At 43.8% G+C, this 13,848-nt stretch overlaps 1 protein-coding gene across 3 annotated transcripts; it reads right to left on the bottom strand.

Moving 5' to 3' along the window:
* Positions 1 to 6,742: 6,742 nt before the first annotated feature.
* Positions 6,743 to 12,767, bottom strand: LOC136497700 (uncharacterized). 3 transcript variants are annotated; one of them, XM_066493547.1, is made up of 17 exons: positions 12,610 to 12,767; positions 12,266 to 12,415; positions 11,293 to 11,452; positions 10,670 to 10,749; positions 10,461 to 10,578; positions 10,133 to 10,311; positions 9,562 to 9,644; positions 9,293 to 9,477; positions 9,126 to 9,187; positions 8,825 to 8,933; positions 8,617 to 8,736; positions 8,358 to 8,477; positions 8,152 to 8,272; positions 7,618 to 7,774; positions 7,469 to 7,541; positions 7,265 to 7,392; positions 6,743 to 7,137 (listed from the first exon to the last, which is right to left on the bottom strand). In XM_066493547.1, exons 3-17 carry the CDS (start codon positions 11,357 to 11,359, stop codon positions 7,015 to 7,017), a joined length of 1,725 nt encoding a protein of 574 aa, XP_066349644.1. In that variant the 5' UTR covers positions 11,360 to 11,452; positions 12,266 to 12,415; positions 12,610 to 12,767; the 3' UTR covers positions 6,743 to 7,014. The 3 variants fall into 3 exon arrangements, with proteins under 3 accessions (XP_066349644.1, XP_066349645.1, XP_066349646.1); XM_066493548.1 differs by having other exon boundaries at positions 11,293 to 11,449; XM_066493549.1 differs by lacking the exon at positions 12,266 to 12,415 and having other exon boundaries at positions 12,610 to 12,757.
* Between the last annotated feature and the right edge of the window lie 1,081 nt (positions 12,768 to 13,848).

The following is a 13,848-nucleotide window of genomic DNA, read 5'->3' as shown; positions in this document are numbered from 1 at the left end:
TATGGCCTGCATGATTCTGCCTCATGCCCCACTGGTCATAGCGATAGATGAGATTTAATATGTTTATTAGATTTATCTTTATTAAATGGTTAAATGATGTTGAATTGTTTCTTTATATAAAAGGGGTTCGGTTGCTTGTAATCATTGGCTCAGCATAAACCAATCGTTGTTGACATCTTATTGCCATTGATTAATATCTGCTCAAATAACGACATTTATCTTGAATGATAACCGATTCTTCTTATACAACCCAATGAACTTTAACCGATTTATTCTCATGAATATGCTGGAATCGACTGTTTAGTCGATCTCCTTTCATATCGGCTCTTAGAGCCGCACATTCGGGACTGTCTGGTAACACCGGCAAGTTCTATCCTTAATTACTGATAAGCTTTCTCTCCTTGTCAATTACAGGGTCAAATTGACTGGCACGTTTCGGGAGGAGTGCGCAGGATCTATCATCCCTGCGCTGAAGCTAGGCGGATCTATTGCTCCATCGAGCAGACCCTTCCGACTTGCTGCGTGTGTCCTCGGCACGAGACGAAAATTCTGTGTCGACAGAACTTTTAAAACAATATTGGTATGAAATGAGTTCTTTCTAGAAAAAAAACTAAAACATAACTTGTAAATATCTAGATAAGTTAATTAATTAAACAGGGACAAATAATAAAAGAATGAATTGGGTTTGTTTCATGTATTTGCCTTTGTTCAAAATAGCATGATCTCAAGATGTCATGTTCAAGATGTAGGGACTTTCACGAGCTTTCCAGTGAGTCAAGACGAGTAAAAGAAATCATTAAAATCCGAGGCTAGACCAAAAGTTGTGTAAAAATAAGGAACTGCAAAATGTTGAGAATTAAGGGGTTTTTCAATTTGATAATGATTTCGACTATGAAGTGCTAAACTTTGCCTTCTTGGGTTAGAATTGACTCGCTACATCACCAATACTTCTGGTTTATGCGAACATAACATGTTTTCACGCACACAACATATGTTATTACACTAAAGATTAAAATGGTGTGCCTGTTTTTGCACTGAAGCACTTTCTGCTTTATGTGAGAATTATTTCCATTTCAACACGTGCAGACTCTAAGCTCCTACACAAGGTCAGGTGCAAATAATGATTGAACTAACTTATCTATATGTATTCATGTATGTTGTCCGAACTTGTTATGTTTCAATGATGAATGTGAAAGAGATCAATGTGTTTAATGTCGAAGAGCTAGCTGCAGAGTAGTGGTGTAAACAACGCCTTAAAGGTCACTACAGCTCCTCATCACTAATTAATTCACCAAGTTGCATAGTTTTCCAAAATTATTTAGTCAATTTCAATGAACAAAGAAGCCGAAGTTTATCATTTCACAGGGTGCTCCTAGGTACACCTATAGTTGAACGATCTGCAGTATGGAAAGGGATCTGCATAGCAAAAAGGAAACCACAAGGCCTGTCAAATAACTTTGTGCTGAGATGGAGAGAATACTCATCATTTGTAGTGCTCGTAAGTATCTTTGTCTGTGATGATCATTGAGAGATGGAGATCATTTATCAGAATATCAGGTAAAGAGAATGTTCATCATTAGATGTGGGATCTAAGCCCGTTCCTTGCAAAATGATTTGTAAATCAAATTATGTCAATAAATTTAGACTGGAAATTCGGAATGGGTACAAAATATATTTTATGTGGCATCATTTCTATTTTTATGCAAATAGGGCTCCGGGGCTTTCTACAAACTGGGTGTAAAATTAAACCTTTATGTTTCCAAACCAGGAGTAAAGCTTAGTTTTTACTTTTTAACGGCACGTTAACATTTGGACGGACAACGCACGTCAAGAACCCACGTACGCTGTTGCTCTGCCCCTGCCCGCGCGCCCGTCCGCAACCCCTCCATTCCCACACACATGCACGTGGGCCCAGCTTCCATCGGACACCCCCTCCCCCCCACGCCCGACATGCCCGCACCCCGTCCCCCATCCCCATCCGTTCGCCTCGCCCCCGCAAGCGCACCCCCGCCCGTCGTGCCCCCCGACGCGGGCCCCCAAAGCGCCGCGCGCCATGTCCACCGGTTCGTTGGGCCCCATTCTCCGGCGCCCCCTGACTCTTCGAACAACATGAAACATGTGCAACATAAAACACTTGAGCATGCAACATACGTCTCAAACATATGAAATATCTGAGGTATACAGTTGCAACATATGTGTGAAAACATATGCAATATCCAGATAAAACACTTGCAACTTAACATAAAAACACTTGCTGCAATAGAAGACTGAAACAGATGAAATATTTTGGAACATATTATTACAACATATGTGTATAACATATGCAACATCCAGATCAAACGCATGCAACAATACGTCTGGGACCAGATGAAACATTTCGAACAAAATGCTTGCAACATGCCTCTAAAACACTTGCGACATATGCAAACAAGTGCAACATCCATATGATTCAACTGCAACATACTTCTAAAACGGCTGAAATAATTGCAACATAGGGGCAGAGAGAGAGCCTGGCGCGGGGAGCGCCATGGCCGCCGGATCTGCAGGCATTGGGGGCTCTCGGTGAGGAAGGACGCCGGTGTGGGGGGAGGGGCGCCACCAGGGTAGGGGAGGAGGACGCCAGGGTGGGGGGAAGCAGCCGTCGGGGTGAGGGGAGGAGGACGCCGGGGTGGGTGAAGGAGCTGCCAGTGTGGGTGAAGAAGCCGCCAGGGTGGGGGAGGAGGGCGCCAGGGTGGGTGAGGGCACCGCCACCGACCAGGGAAGGATCTGGCGGCACGCGCAACGGGAGGGGAGAGAGGCGTGCGAGCCACGGGGCACGAGCGAGCGGATGGGGAGCAACGGCGTGGGATGGGGTGCGTGGCGCGGTTCGCGAGCAGACACGCGTCGTGGGAGGGAGCGAGGGGGCTGGGAATGAGCGGACGGTGCGACGAGCGGATGAGTGGAGGAGGACGCGCGAGCGCCATAGCCAATCGTTATTTACCGCGTCCAGAAAACGTCGGACGTTCGAGTCAGAGCATTATCGACTTTTTAATCATGGTCTTGGTTGTTAAGTATATCTTTAGTACTGCTATGAAATGGTCAAAAGAGCTATGTGGAGGCACACACGATTAGGACTTATAGGAGGGCCTACGAACCAAAGTACAGCTTTTTATGTTAACCTTACAAATTACAACAAAACGTTCATATAACCGGAGTATAAAACGTGCAATATGACTTTCGCGAGGCACATATTTTCTTTGACAATGAGAAAAGAAGAAGAGTAAATCACTGATCTTTATTTAGTTGTAGGTTCCTCTGACCGCTACATGCATCACGACCCTACACTGGTAATTAATCACATCACATAGTTGGCCTGGCTAATGCCTTTGGGCACTGGCGCAATGATGCGTTGATATTTTCTTTGGGCATCTTTGCAGCCAGCAGGACACATGAATCATGATGAGCTAGCCCGATTGCTTCACACTTCTTCCTTGCCTGCTCCTCGCCACGCCAGTCGAGAGCCAGCCTCAAGTGCTCACCCAGGCAACTAGGGGCTGAGAAAATTATTGCCGGGTGAGGCAACTCAGCAAGTAAATAAAAATGAGAACTGCTCCAATACTCCTCTTTCCAAAAACTGTACGGATCTTAAAGCAACCTTAATTAAATGTTTTTTAATTATTTTTCACATGGGTCTCGCATGGGCTTGGCCCATCAAAGCCGAACTAGATCCACTTCCTTCGAATTCCGATCCATTCATCTCTTTCGTTTCCGTGCGAGCCGATAAGGAGCGAACCTATGCCGGCGAGGAGCTACCTCCGTGACGTCTGATGAATTGGAGTATTATTTTCCTCACTTAAGTTACTTCTGGATTATGCTTGAATCACTACATTACCTCTCCCTCACACTGACATGCTCGTCTTACAACATGGCATGAGGAAGAGGGCGGACCTCCTCACGAAATGCAAGCTCTGCTTGGCGGCGGCATGCGGTGAACCGGTGACGCCGTGATGTCGAGCGCACTGCACAGCCTCCTGGCTTTCGCGACGGGCATGATCTGCGCCTGCCTCAGGAAAACGAAACGAAGAGGCTAAACGATCGCTTGCCAGTGATCATGATCGGTACTAGTACGGCGGAGGCAGTGGCGCGCTCCCGACGGACATCACGGACACCAAACAAAGGGATCTGGGGAGAGCTGAGTTCGTAATGAATCTGGGCTGGGCAAGGTTTGGGCTTTGGACGTGATAGCCCATGCGGGACCAAGTGAAAAATAATCATGAGAATTTTAATTAATTAAGTGGACAGCTTTAAGATCCGTGTACTTTATAGAAAGAGGAGTAATGGAGCAGTTCTCTTTCTATATATCCTTTCATCCTTCAACAACATTTTCAATGTGTGCACCTAGAGAGTCAATCGCTTTTCATCTTTAGCGAGCGAAAAATCTAAAATGTCGAACGATAATATATATTTAAAGAAGCTTTTGTAGGATTTTTTTTTGTCAAAATCTCTATTTCTACCGTCAACGAAGAATATAGAGAGTTGGAGTTGCTCTGTGCTAGCACATATAACCTACTCTCCAATTTTATTGGCCTCCTCTGGCCCATGTATGTATCCCCGACCGGATCACAAGGCCCAAAGCCAATTTCAATAGGATGTGGTAAAACCTCACTTCGATCGGTTTCAATAGCACTACAGCTCCAGATCCTTTGCCTGTTGCTTAGGCATGAGCATGATGCACGATTGATGATGATCACGCGCGCACACCTTGTCCAGGATGACTGGATATTTTACAACTGAACAAGTCATCATCTACCGTTAATATAATATTGACCATAAAAAATTTGCAAGCACACATCTTTATTTAATATACTCAAATCCGGATGAATAAAATTCAACGAGTAGCTCAGTTCAAGAATGGAAATATATTAGTCAAATCATTACTTTTTATTTGCTCGGAGATAGCAAGATACAACACGTACACTCACGCACACTCGGAATTACAATGGTAACACCAAAAGCAAAAGAAAAAAAATTCACCAGGTTCAATTACGTACAATCATAAAGGAGAAATCAATCAATAACACTGCACACGCATTGTGCAGTTTTGGAACGAACTTCCTTTGACGAAAAAGAACAAAAAAAAAACACTGCACAACCATGTTCGTTTCGCTGAAATTTGGCTTATACTAATGCTTATGCTGATTTATTTTTGAGAAAAAAAATACTATTTATTCACTAAAAAGTACTGTTGAAGTAGTTCAAGCGAATGGGGTCTCGAGCGAGCTAGTTTGGCAGTATCAATTCATTGGCCCCGGCCACCGATCCTCCGCCCACAACGGGGTCTCTCGATCTGATCTCAACGGGCTGCATGCAAAACCATAAACACCCGTGCGTCATCAGTAACCTAAAGTCCTAAACTAAACCTTGCATGTATTAACAGTAACAATCGACAACAAACATTTGGCAGCTTGGTGGCCTCTGGCACATCCTTGTCTCTGCCGGCGCCGGTGACGCGGTCGACGAGGCCGAGGAACTTGTCCTTGAGCTGAGCAGCGAAGCTGGCCATCAGCAAGCTTACGTGCGTGTAGCTGCTATTTTTGTGCTATATATATCCTGCTGCCTACGAGATTACCAATGGAGCTGGAGCTGTGGTGCTAGCAAGAACGGTGTGGGCGACTGGGCGTGCGTGACGGCTACCTGAGCTCACTCAGTTAATTCCCTTACTTACTATGGCTGGCTTAGCTCGGAGAGTGCGAGCGCTGGAGGCGATCGCCGAGGGCGCCATTTATACACGGCGTCGGCGTGGCAGCTCGCCAAACACGTTAACTTTGCTGGACGAGGGCCATGACAGAGCATACTCATGACTCATCCTGCCTCGACCGCCTTTCAGATTTCATTTCAGAGCGTTTGCTCGCACGCATATCACGCATTCACACCTCTGATCGAGGAAGCTGTAAGCGTGTTGGACCCCAGCAATGATGCATTGTGCTCTTTTTCGCGTATGTTTTAATGCTAATAACATGGGGCCATGGGCCTAGACCCAACTACTTACACGGGCCCACAGCCCAGCACGACCCAACACCATTCTTGCGTAATTCCCCTTTGCCGCTCTTGCTACACAGCTGACGGCTCCGGCTCCGGCTCCGAATCATCAACGCCGCACAGGCACAGGTAAAAGCTTCTATAGAACAGATTGCTTGAAAGAAGCGCACCTGATCTGACTCTTTTGGCTTAGGTGAAGTCTCCAAAGACCCTGGAGTCCTCTGTTCCAGTATTTATTGGATTGGATGCTTCGTTGTTCGTAGGTATGATCCAAACTATGAGAAATGCAGGTGATAGGTGACACCAATACACTATGCCGTCGAAATCGAAGTGTCCATGTCCGATCCTCTAGGATCTGAGAGCATGAACAGAGGTAGGTTCATGCCTTGCTGTTCTTTTAGTTCAGTTCTGACTTTTCACTTCACTTCAGGATCATGGGATGCACGTTTTACTGATGAGCATTGCAATATCTGATGTGAGCAGTTCTGCAGAAGCCTATCAAGCTGGCTTAGTGTTGAACAGCAACCTGGTAGTCCATCTGATTTGAATGCCAACACAGAACACATCTTAGAGGCGAAAGCGAAAGAATGCCTCCAGGCAACAGAAGACGATCAAACTGAGCGGGACTAAAGTCAGCGTCCTTGCCCATGCATGGTCAGCACTGATTATGTTGCAACTTGCAACAAAATTGGGCACACAGAATGAGAAGACAATCTTTTCCGTATACATTATAACCATGAGATGCATTTTTATTGATTCCAGAACCTCCAAATGTACACGCTGAGCACTTATCAACCTCCTTTTCTATTATTAACATTGCACGAACTTGGGGATTTCACATTCCTGTGAAAAAGATCATCTTTCTCGGTTTTCTTATATTTATACACGCATTTTATCATGGCTTCTATCACTCAAGGCGACATTGATTGCATGTAAATAAGCCAATAAAACATGGCCATGAAACCAAGAGTAGAGAGCCGAAGTTTCCATAGAGCCCTACTGCAATGCCTCTGTCATGGTTGAGCGATGAGAGAGTTGTTGCTCATACAGGGACCTGAATATCTGATATTTTGCATCGTGGTATTTCTTCACCCTAGGATCTGAAGACGGATTTACGACCTGAAAAACAAATATATTCAAGTCATAACTGGCAGCCACAACAGAAGATCCAAGTTAAGAATTTATGCATGTTTAATGAGCACTTAAGCAGCATGGAGCCTAATTGAAGAAAGATAATGGGAAATACCTTCCCTGCTGCATTAAGCGCCTTCATTGCATCACGAACACCAGGAAACTTCTTGCCAGCAACAGCACCCAGAACAGCGGCACCCAAAAGCACAGACTCATTCTCTCTAGGAAGTATTATAGGACATCCTGCAGAGGACATGCAAAAGATGATGCATCAGAGAGGGATGAAGCTGGAGACGCATGATTGCAAGATAGGACTTACCTGTAATATCTGCATGCTCTTGGATATACACAGAATTCTTTGCAAGTCCCCCACAAGCAAGAAGTGTGTCTATCTATTATACAAAAAGGGAAAATGAGTAATCTTGGCAAGCAGAACTCTACCAATCCGATGAAGTCCTTAATAAGTACCTTGTGGCCATGAGCGTTACAATGCTCCACAATATGACGAGTGCCATAAGCAATACCCTGAATTGTTGCTAGGTATAGAAGAGCTAAATGCTTCTCACTTGTATCAAGTGTCAAGCCATAAATCACTCCTTTGGATTTTGGATCAGCAACAGGAGACCTATAATATGTTTGCATTCAAGTCAAACACATTGGAAGTGTGCCACTTAAAGATTATTTCTCTGCAAATTTCAGTTAGATGTCATGAGACATCATAGAGTATGTTATGCCACATTCTGGTGTGATTGTGATGTATAGCCTCATAGAAACACATGAGGGCTTTATGCTTTAGCTGTTGTTGTACTGTTTGTTAACTGTCTAATTATGATGGCAGGAGAAGAAAAGCATCTTGCTGCATATTTGGTATGTACATTGTACAAAATTTAGTGTAATGCCAAAAGTTTTCACCAACCGGAGAGAGGTAGTAACTGTAAATGTTGGAGATTACCAATATTTTGAATAACATTGTGCACTAAATATGTACTGTCTATTTCTTACCGATTTCCATGAAAATCTGGAAGTACATGGGTGTCTTGAGTTAATGCAGAAAGAAACGGACTATTCTTCTCATGTGACATAGAAAGCAACATCTTGTTCAGTAGCTCAAATATGGATATACCTGGTAATTGAGCAAAAAATTAATTTATTTTTGCTGGTTTCAGGCAGATACAAAGATAGTGTGCTTGAGAGTACAGGAAACATACTTTGAGAAGCAGCATGGTTAGAAAGAAGAGGAGAGGCAACATGGTTTTCAATAATGTAATCGAGTAGAGCGCCAGTTGCACTTTGGCCACCTTCTGTGAGCCAAAACTCAGGTATCATCGCTGAATTTGGAAGCACAATGTAATATTAGCCAAAATGAAGCACAACACAAGAGATAGAAAAGAAACCAACATAAATGCTGGTTGGATTTGTTATTTTGAGGAAAATAAAAAATATATATATTTGAGAAGGCAGCTGTACCAGACCAAAACGGCCCCCAGACACCAGGTATAAACAATCTGTTCTTTGAAACAGCCATGTGGCATGTTGATGTCCCACATACCAATACCATCCGGTGGCATATTGCATGTTCATCAGACACTGTTAAAAACATGTTAGAATATGTATAACATACACAAAGTTTTGAAAGCAATTTGTATAGCAAAACATCAAATTACTCATCACTGACAAGCAGCTTTAGATCCTGCATCTGAAACGCTTTCCATGACTCCAACTCCACCAGCATGAGCATCAATAAGTGAAGTTCCAACAGGAGTACCAGGAAGTAAGCCTAACTCCTGGAATTTAAAGTTATCAATATCAAATCATGAACAACAGACATTGACAGCATAGGAATGTCTTGTTTACACATATTGTAGAAAAGGCACCTAAACAACTGGATCGCAATGTCTTGTATATATACAGGTTTATCACAAAGTAAGCTTAAACAATACAGCCTCAAAAGTACTGAGCACAGGGAAGTTGCTTGCCTTTGCAGCAGTAGGTGTCAAACCAGAACCAAGAGGATGACCAGGAAAAGCAACACTGCGTCCTGTTTCATTGCATAATACCATAATGATGTATTAGAAAAGTCAATAAACGATTTACCTATAAATGCATCAATTCAGTACAAAAAGAAAACAACACTATTATTCACCTATTTTTGCACAATTTCCTTCGACGAGGTCTCCCAACCCTATTTCTTCCCAAAAGACATTGTCCCATCCACATGCCTCCATATCACGAGAATCAGATTCCTTCCACTGTTCCATGTGTGCATGTCCAAGATATGTCCATTTGCAGACAGTTGTGCATAAGCTGCGAGTGTCATCACCTGTTGCTCTAAAAAAGAAAGTACCAGAATAGAGTATGTTATGAAAGCAACTCACCAGGGTACAGCAAAATCAAACAGAGGTAGGGATTCACCTATATGCTAACCAATCACTTAGGTCCATCCACCTACAAACCATAGACCACGACTCTTGAAGATTTTCCTTCACCCATAAGAGCTGCAAATGCACGGTCAAAACATGACACTAGCAACAGAGATACTTTGATGCAGCAGGCCACCAATTGTTTCACCACTTTTCAGTACAAAATAACCGAAGATCAAATGCGAAGACTATGGATACATGTCCAAAACGATAAAGAAACAACATTAACTACAGTGAACTTCACAAACCATTATCCATGTGCATCGCTTTCTGCGCAACACATCCACTCATTCAGCAAATCAAATGTAGATAAGTCAGAATATTGATCACATCACAATGGGTATGCTAGTACTCTGACTTACTGAGACATTCAAGCTGAACTTCTAGGATTTCAGGGTGACAAGAAATTATTATCTGATGATCAGCACGGTGGCTGGCATTTCCAGCTAGATGCATGAATAGTAGTGTTTACTGTCTACCGATGGTGAATCAGGATGCCAAAAGCTTGCATGCATGCATGGTATAACCATAAGCATGAAATGTACACGATCTTACACCCTTACCTTTGGAGCCTGCATCTCTGGGGAAACACCCCCACCGCAGTATTGCAGTACTGGCGAATTGGTAGCATTGATTCGCTCTGCCTGGTTCACAGCTCTATGGTCCATCCACACAATGATATTCCTCCTTGTATCACCACTCAAAGAAACCGAAACAGGGGAACCATCAGCATCGACAGCAACTGCAAGGAGCATCCTATTTTTGTCAAACTGGAAAAAACTTATAGATAGCACATACATAAAATCTGCCTACTTGAATGTCAACATTTTTCCTCTACAGCCTACACAATACGATGAGAATGCAAGAGGTACTATGGTATCAGAGACAAACCAAGGGAGCAAGTGGCGGCAAAGCCAAGGCCGGCAACATCCTCTGGAGCAACATTTGCCAGTGAGCACGCGGATTTCACCGCAGCACAGACCGCATGCCAGATATCGGTTGATGATTGCTGGGCATAAAAATAAACTGGTTATGGTAAAACGGTATTTGCTTCATGAACTAACCATGCATTCATTGCACGTGCAAGAACTGTTATGAACCTCGATACAGTCTTTCTCTTTCCATATCTGTATAGGGCTGCTCGCTGACCCCAGCAACTTGCCCTTTTCATCGAAGAGACCTGAAAAATTGACCAAAGAGAGGAAAATGTTACAAATTGACTTTGTTACCTATTACGCCTCCACATGACCTGATATGCGTACAACCCATATGTACAACTCCTTTACAACAAGGAGATCGGATGGATGAAATCACATAGGTTGGTGGTTCACTTACAAAACAAAAGGTATTGTTTAAACTGGTTATATGTAAAGTACTGTATTTTCTTTTAAGATGTCAAGCGTGTCGGACTGAAAAGAGTTCTCTATGCAGGTATCTGTACATCTATGATCTATCCTAAGTAGGTCTCCAATAACTGTTTACAATGCCTATCCTAGATTAATCTCGCTCGGAGCAATTAACAACAAGCTTTCTCTAAAGAACCACCATTTATTCATCACTGGACAATGGCAAATTACTCAAACTTATACATTCAACTTGAAGAAAAGTAATCATACTAGCATACTGATACAATTTAATAAGAAACAGGCTAAAGCTACGAAAATTGAGAGGGATCCTCAACAGAAAAGGAGGGTACTTTTAAGTAGAGAATCAAAGGGCGAACCTGCACGAGCGCTGCCAGTACCAACGTCAACGCCAAGGAATATGGAGGCAGCACTGCCATGGGGCATGGTGGCAGCCACGGGCTGGTGGGAGCAGCGGCCAAGCAGAGTAGGGGAGTGATCGGAGTTCGTGGCCGAGGGTGCCCACGTGGGTGTGGCCTACTGTTCACCATCAGGAAACATATAACAAGGACAAAAGTTAGGGCTTGTTTGACAGGGCTTAGGCCTTAGGGGGACTTAGCTCTGCTACTGTAGTACGTTGTAGCAAGAGTCGATATGAAGCCCAAAATATCTGGCTTCATCAGCTCCTGCCTATCCCCCATTTCATTTTGCATTGCTAGGAACCGGAGCCGTTACTGCTATGAAATATTGGCGAGAGCAGGTGAAATCGAAGACCCCTAAGATCTATCAAACAAGGCCTTAGTCAACACTGGTGAGGGGGCGATGTAATAGAAAAGGGCTCCACAAGTTCAGAGTTCGTGGCCATCAACTGTATGAGATTTCACTACCAAACACAGGTAGGTCGTCTTTGAGGACAATTTTATAACAGTCACAATAGAATTTTAGATACCTTTTAGGTTTACTTTGGCACGTGAAGTTTTTCACACAAAAAAAAAATTGCTATTGCAATGTTTGCGGGTTGCTTTTTTCAAGAAGTCATCGACAAGTGCATGCCGGCCATATTTATTAGATAGAGAAGAAAAGCGACCAAAAAAATCCCCAAAAGGGTCAAACAACCACAACAAAACTAGCAACAGAAAAACAGCTAAAGCAACCAAAACATCTGTCGGTTGGATTGGGACCTCAACACTTACCACACCATTAACGCCTCAAAACAACTCTATGTGAGTTGCTTTGGACCGGTACAAATTTAGTTTCGTTAGTCGCCACACTAACACGACGAAGGAAATACTTGGTCAGGTATTGCAAGTTCGGTGCAGTTTAGCAGCTCGTTTGGGATTAGCGTTTACATACCTTGGGCTTGACCTTGGGAAATTCAGACTTGGGGGTTGGGACGGCAGCAGTGCTGCTGCCGTGTGTCGTGAACTCGTGAATTCGCCGCTCCACCTCAGCGGTAACGGGACATCTCGGCGGCAACGGAAAGAGATGACAGAGGTGCAGGTACTGCAGCACGCAAAGTGGAAGAGAGATTAGAGATTGGGAGGGAAAAGAAGAAGACCAGAGGGGGAGTGGTACCCATGCGTGACGCGGAGGTTTTCTTTTTCAAAATAAGTTTTTAAACCGATCTGGCCGGCCGGCCGCAGGTGACGCTCGGGGTCGGGGGAAAAGGAAGAGGACAGAGAGGAAGAGGTGCTCACCAGGATCGGGATCGCGTGCTGCGGCGTCAACGGGCGACCGGCCGCCGGTGGTGAGAACGAGAGCGGTGAAGGTGAACAAGGCGGCCACTCGGGAGAGACAGCAGACAGAGACAGGAGAGTTTTCTTTTAGCTCCTTTGGGCTGGGCCGCTGGTCCTGCGTACGCCGAAGGCCCGCACCTAACAAGACTACAGAAATTGTGCTTGGGGTTGCTCAAAAAAAGCAATCGTGCTTGGGTAGTGGGTACCCATCAAACACATAAAATAAGTCGCAGCCAGCTGCGGCTTATTTTAAGTGCAGCTTGATTTCTCTCCTTTCAGATCTTCCGGTAGCAGTAAATTGTGCAGGCCAGCTGATCTTTGTGTGTGATTTTTAGAGTCATAGCTTCCCATCGCTGAATCGGGCTAACATACCACCCTGGAGCAGGGATCTGTATCTATGGGCAATTTATCCGCTGAGCGGCTGAGCCGCCTGATACCAAACCCCTCGCGCAAAAGCAGTCAAGCAGAATCTAGCAAAGTACAGTTTCAGTTCAGGGTCTGTTCATACTTCTGCTAAATTTGTGATCTGTTCATACATCCTGCTGCCCATTTATATTGTTGTAACACGCAAGTACAGACTAAATATTACTTCAAGAGACACCGATTAGATCTAGTGAGGAAGTAAAGCACTGAAAGTTCAAGTAAAAAAGCTGAGGTTATCAGCCATGCTTATTAGTCATAATACAGTGTTTTTCTCTCACAACAGAACAGCATCAGCTGGCTTATAAGCCACAGAAACGATCAAGCGAACAGAATTAAACCGTGTATGTGTGGCATCAGTTTTTGTCCACATGTTCAACTGTGTTAAGAGCTACAAAATGTAGTGATATGAAAGCTTGGAAGTAAAGCACAAACAGTTTGCTGCTAGCCTGCTACAGCATAGTTCATACCGTGAAGCAGGAATAAGAAGGCTTGGAATGCAAGACCATGAAACAAGACAGGGCATCAAATAAAACATATACTTAATAGTTAATACTAATTGTCTGCCTTCAAACATACATAAAGTTTGTATTGTTTCTGTATGCGATGCAATGCTGCAAACAAAAATATGCTGCAAACAAAAGATGACAACAGAAAACAACCTTCCTAGCAAAAACTCAGACTCGTAGCTAATATATGCAATAGGATGCTGCAAAGAAGAATCTTTTTTTTGTGACTTAACTGCAAAGAAGAGTATGTGTGCACTAGGTACCATCGAGA

The sequence above is a fragment of the Miscanthus floridulus genome, chromosome 12 (assembly GCF_019320115.1).
Source record: "Miscanthus floridulus cultivar M001 chromosome 12, ASM1932011v1, whole genome shotgun sequence".
Taxonomy (NCBI): Eukaryota; Viridiplantae; Streptophyta; class Magnoliopsida; order Poales; family Poaceae; genus Miscanthus; species Miscanthus floridulus.
The sequence above is the reverse complement of the archived record's forward strand: the minus strand, read 5'-3'. Positions and strand labels throughout refer to the sequence as shown.

What these genes read in the sequence shown, in the direction of transcription:
- LOC136497700 (XM_066493547.1), bottom strand. Translation starts at nt 11,359, where the DNA reads ATGCCCCATGGCAGTGCTGCCTCCATATTCCTTGGCGTTGACGTTGGT. An exon ending in TGCAGGATCTAAAGCTGCTT is followed by an intron (nt 8,737 to 8,824) that starts GTCAGTGATGAG and finishes TGTTTTTAACAG; the next exon opens with TGTCTGATGAACATGCAATA. An exon ending in CTGGGGGCCGTTTTGGTCTG is followed by an intron (nt 8,478 to 8,616) that starts GTACAGCTGCCT and finishes TTCCAAATTCAG; the next exon opens with CGATGATACCTGAGTTTTGG.